General features: G+C 36.6%; 1 protein-coding gene across 1 annotated transcript; it reads right to left on the bottom strand.

Annotated features, from left to right (window-relative positions):
* Positions 1-271: 271 nt before the first annotated feature.
* Positions 272-2649, bottom strand: LOC133334308 (NADH dehydrogenase [ubiquinone] flavoprotein 2, mitochondrial-like). The gene is made up of 5 exons (XM_061542597.1): positions 2511-2649; positions 2226-2348; positions 684-959; positions 505-624; positions 272-442 (listed from the first exon to the last, which is right to left on the bottom strand). The coding sequence occupies exons 1-5, from the start codon at positions 2547-2549 to the stop codon at positions 272-274; spliced, it is 729 nt and encodes a 242-aa protein (XP_061398581.1). The 5' UTR covers positions 2550-2649.
* Between the last annotated feature and the right edge of the window lie 619 nt (positions 2650-3268).

Below are 3268 nucleotides of genomic sequence, written 5' to 3'. Positions count from 1 at the left end.
ATACAATAATTTATCGCCCTACCAACTAGTTTAAGTGTGTCCAAAAACCCCAGTTTCATAGCTTATATGGGAAGGTTTCACATTAAACACCTAAGCGTGAATATTAATTATTTCAGCTTGACCTCTCCTTCCATGTTAAGTAATTCAAAAACTTCTTTGATTTATCACTTCGACAAAAAAAGAAAAACATGTTATAATTTATTTATAAATCTTCCTATAGTTAACGCATTAGGTTGTGATTTTTTTCATTTGTTTATTTTCTAGCATTCGTTTATAAGCCAGGTTGAAGACCGAAACCGGGGCCCTTGGGTTCCTCACTCAATGAGGTGGGCTCACCCTTGGGTTCGCTGGCAAAACGGCCATTACGGGGACCGGGAGGAGAGACACGATCAGCCTTGCAGTCGGCCAAAATTTCTTGCATATCCTTGGCGGTTAAATCTTCCTATAAAATTACAGAAAAAATATAAATTTAAGAATAAAACAAATAAAATACCAAGATCTTACATAGTAATCATCATTAATGGCTACCATGGGAGCATTGACACAGGCACCCAAACATTCAACTTCGGAAATGGTGAATTTCATATCCTTGGTGGTTTCACCAACACCAATGCCCAAAGTTTTCTGCAAGAGAAAGATGTTTTATTGTTATTGAAAATGCATCAGTAAGGCAAAGATCTTACCTTGCATGTTTCCAAAATTTCATCGGAACCTCTCAACCAACAGGGTGTAGTTGTGCACACCTGCACGTGATATTTACCAGTGGGTTTACGCATAAACATTGTATAGAAAGTGGCTACTTCGTAGACACGCATATTGGGCAATTCCAAAATTTCAGCAACCTTGTGCATGGCGGAAATTGGCAACCAACCGTGTTGACGCTGGGCCAAATCCAACAAGGGAATCATGGCACCACGTTTGTGTCCCTCAGGGTAGATGCTCATGATGGCTTCAACGCGCTGGAGAAAACCAAACAGGAAAATGATTTTTTTAAATAAATCTCTATGATTATAAAAATACTATTTTATGATATAAGATAGGTTTATGTTGGGTAAATTATATGATAGCTATAGACACAGTGTAAAGTCCCGATAGTATTTGTTCCGCAACAAGTCAAGTTTAGAGTTTATTAAAACCGGTATATATGTTTTGTGGAATTCAATACTTCTAAAGACACGTGCTTTCAAGGTATACTGCGCTCTATTATCCATTCCGGAACCAATAGAGCCCATTCTCTGGAAACCTTGTATTGGTTTTAACATTGAAAAACGCAATATGGGTAGCACTTCGATGCCCTGATTATAACAATAGTATTGACTTTTCCCTATGGACAGGCACCAACATTGGTTGTGAAACTGAATCTCCGTTTTTGAATGAATGTTAATGCACATTCTTCATAATTAGGACAAAATCCGCTTCAAAATGGTATCCAATAGCATCTTAGTTAATTTTTAAATGAAATTAAAGCACCAAGGAAACTTTGAGGACCCGTACCTCATATACCGCATGTCAAAAACCTCATATACCGCATATACCGATGGTCAAACTACTGACTTTTCTCCGGGACATACCGCCGATGAAACCGACATGTCGTTATAAACTATTTCGACTGAACTGTCTAAGTCTCTAGTGCTACTAATTGCATAATTATAATGCAGTCCAGAATCAGGCTCCTAACCAGATTTAAGTTTAAATTCCTATTGGAATCCATATTAGGAAGGACTACCTACAAAAATCTCAAAATATACAGCATTTGTTATACTGTTCATCCGAACCATAACATGCACATTTCTTAGGTTCACTGGCACAATTTTTTCTAATTCTGTTCAATCCAGAAAATTTTTTATAAGTTATTCAAGAAGAAGCTTTCGAATGCAGCCAATCTGACTGAGACCTTCTTCGGATGGTGATACTTTAGTTTATAACCGGTTTTTTATACTGGATAGACGGACTTTGTTCCGGAATCGATGACTTTTTCCTAGGAACAGGGTAACAATCGTCGTGTTCTATTAAAAAACATACTAACTAAATATCCAGTATTGGCAAAATCCGAATATAATCTTTATTTCGGGAATTATGGACTCGGGGCAGGTTTTCCCAAAAACCAAGACTCCAAAATCTACAACTACACTCAATTACGTTTGAATCCACCTTTCAAAATACACATTAATCGCTTGGACCATGACATAAGTAATTGAAAATCACATCTTCCAAAAAAAACTTACCTTCTTATTTTCCGGTGTAAATTCAAATGGAATATCAGGATTGTCTTCGGGTGTATCACGATGGACAAACAAGTTGTCACTGCGTTGGGTGGCTGATGTAGCGATGGCACGTAGACTGCCGCGCTAAAATCAACAAAAGAACACAAATTCATTACTAAAATTATTTAACAAAATTAAGCACATATTTTGCGACAGGATTTATTGTGCCTCAAAAAAATTACATAACCTGTATATTCTTTTCAAATAAACTTTTTTTCCAATTCACACTCTATTATTTACACTTACCACATATTGCAGCGTTTTGGTGGCACAATTAGCAAGCATTTTTCTTATATTCAATGGAAATGTGCTGAATTTTTCGGTTTATTTCCAAGGAGTATGGAAGAAATTGTTGATCTCCCTCAAATACCGACAGACTTTGCTAAAAAAACACCAAACTAATTTTCGTCGTTATGTCAAATTCTTTTGACAAACTATAAACAGCTGTTTTCTATTTGTTGTTGTTTTGGTCATTTCAATGCATGGCACAGGGTTGCATAAAATAGTAGTCAAAGTGGGATGATAACAAATGTTTGTGAATGACGAGCGTAGTGTTTTATTTCTAAGTGGACAAATTGAGGGTATAGGCGCGTATGCATGGCGTATACGTCAAATATAATTCACTGGATTTGTGAACATGATTAAGGAGACGTATACGCTATGGAATTGACGTTTGAGATCGAGTGGATTTAGTAGTCTAAACTTGCTCTTAGACTAGTATTAGAGCGCGTTTAGACTACTAAATCCACTTGATTTCAAATGCCAATTACATAGCGTATACGTCACCTTAATCATGCTCACAAATCTAGTGGATTATAATTGACGTACATATGCGCTATGTGATTGGTATTTGTAATCTAAAACCCTCCTACTATTCCTATCTGAGCTTGAAATGTGCGCACGTTTTCGCTTTGGCGGATGTACTCAAGAAGTACAAATATTATAGCCTTTCAGGAAATGCGATGAAATAGGACTGGTGTATGTTAAACAGCTGATTACGATCT

Source organism: Musca vetustissima, unplaced genomic scaffold, assembly GCF_032173495.1.
Source record: "Musca vetustissima isolate MV318-11 ecotype Yass unplaced genomic scaffold, APGP_CSIRO_Mvet_v1 utg12249, whole genome shotgun sequence".
NCBI classification, from domain to species: Eukaryota; Metazoa; Arthropoda; class Insecta; order Diptera; family Muscidae; genus Musca; species Musca vetustissima.
Note: the sequence above shows the minus strand (reverse complement) of the source record. Positions and strands in the feature narration are given on the sequence as shown.

Bases quoted from the DNA above. Each gene is read 5' to 3' on its own strand.
- LOC133334308 (XM_061542597.1), bottom strand. From the start codon at position 2,549: ATGCTTGCTAATTGTGCCACCAAAACGCTGCAATATGTG. The intron at 2,349-2,510 runs GTAAGTGTAAAT...TGTTGATTTTAG, and splicing joins CCAAAACGCTGCAATATGTG to CGCGGCAGTCTACGTGCCAT. The intron at 960-2,225 runs GTAAGTTTTTTT...GGTTTTCTCCAG, and splicing joins TTACACCGGAAAATAAGAAG to CGCGTTGAAGCCATCATGAG.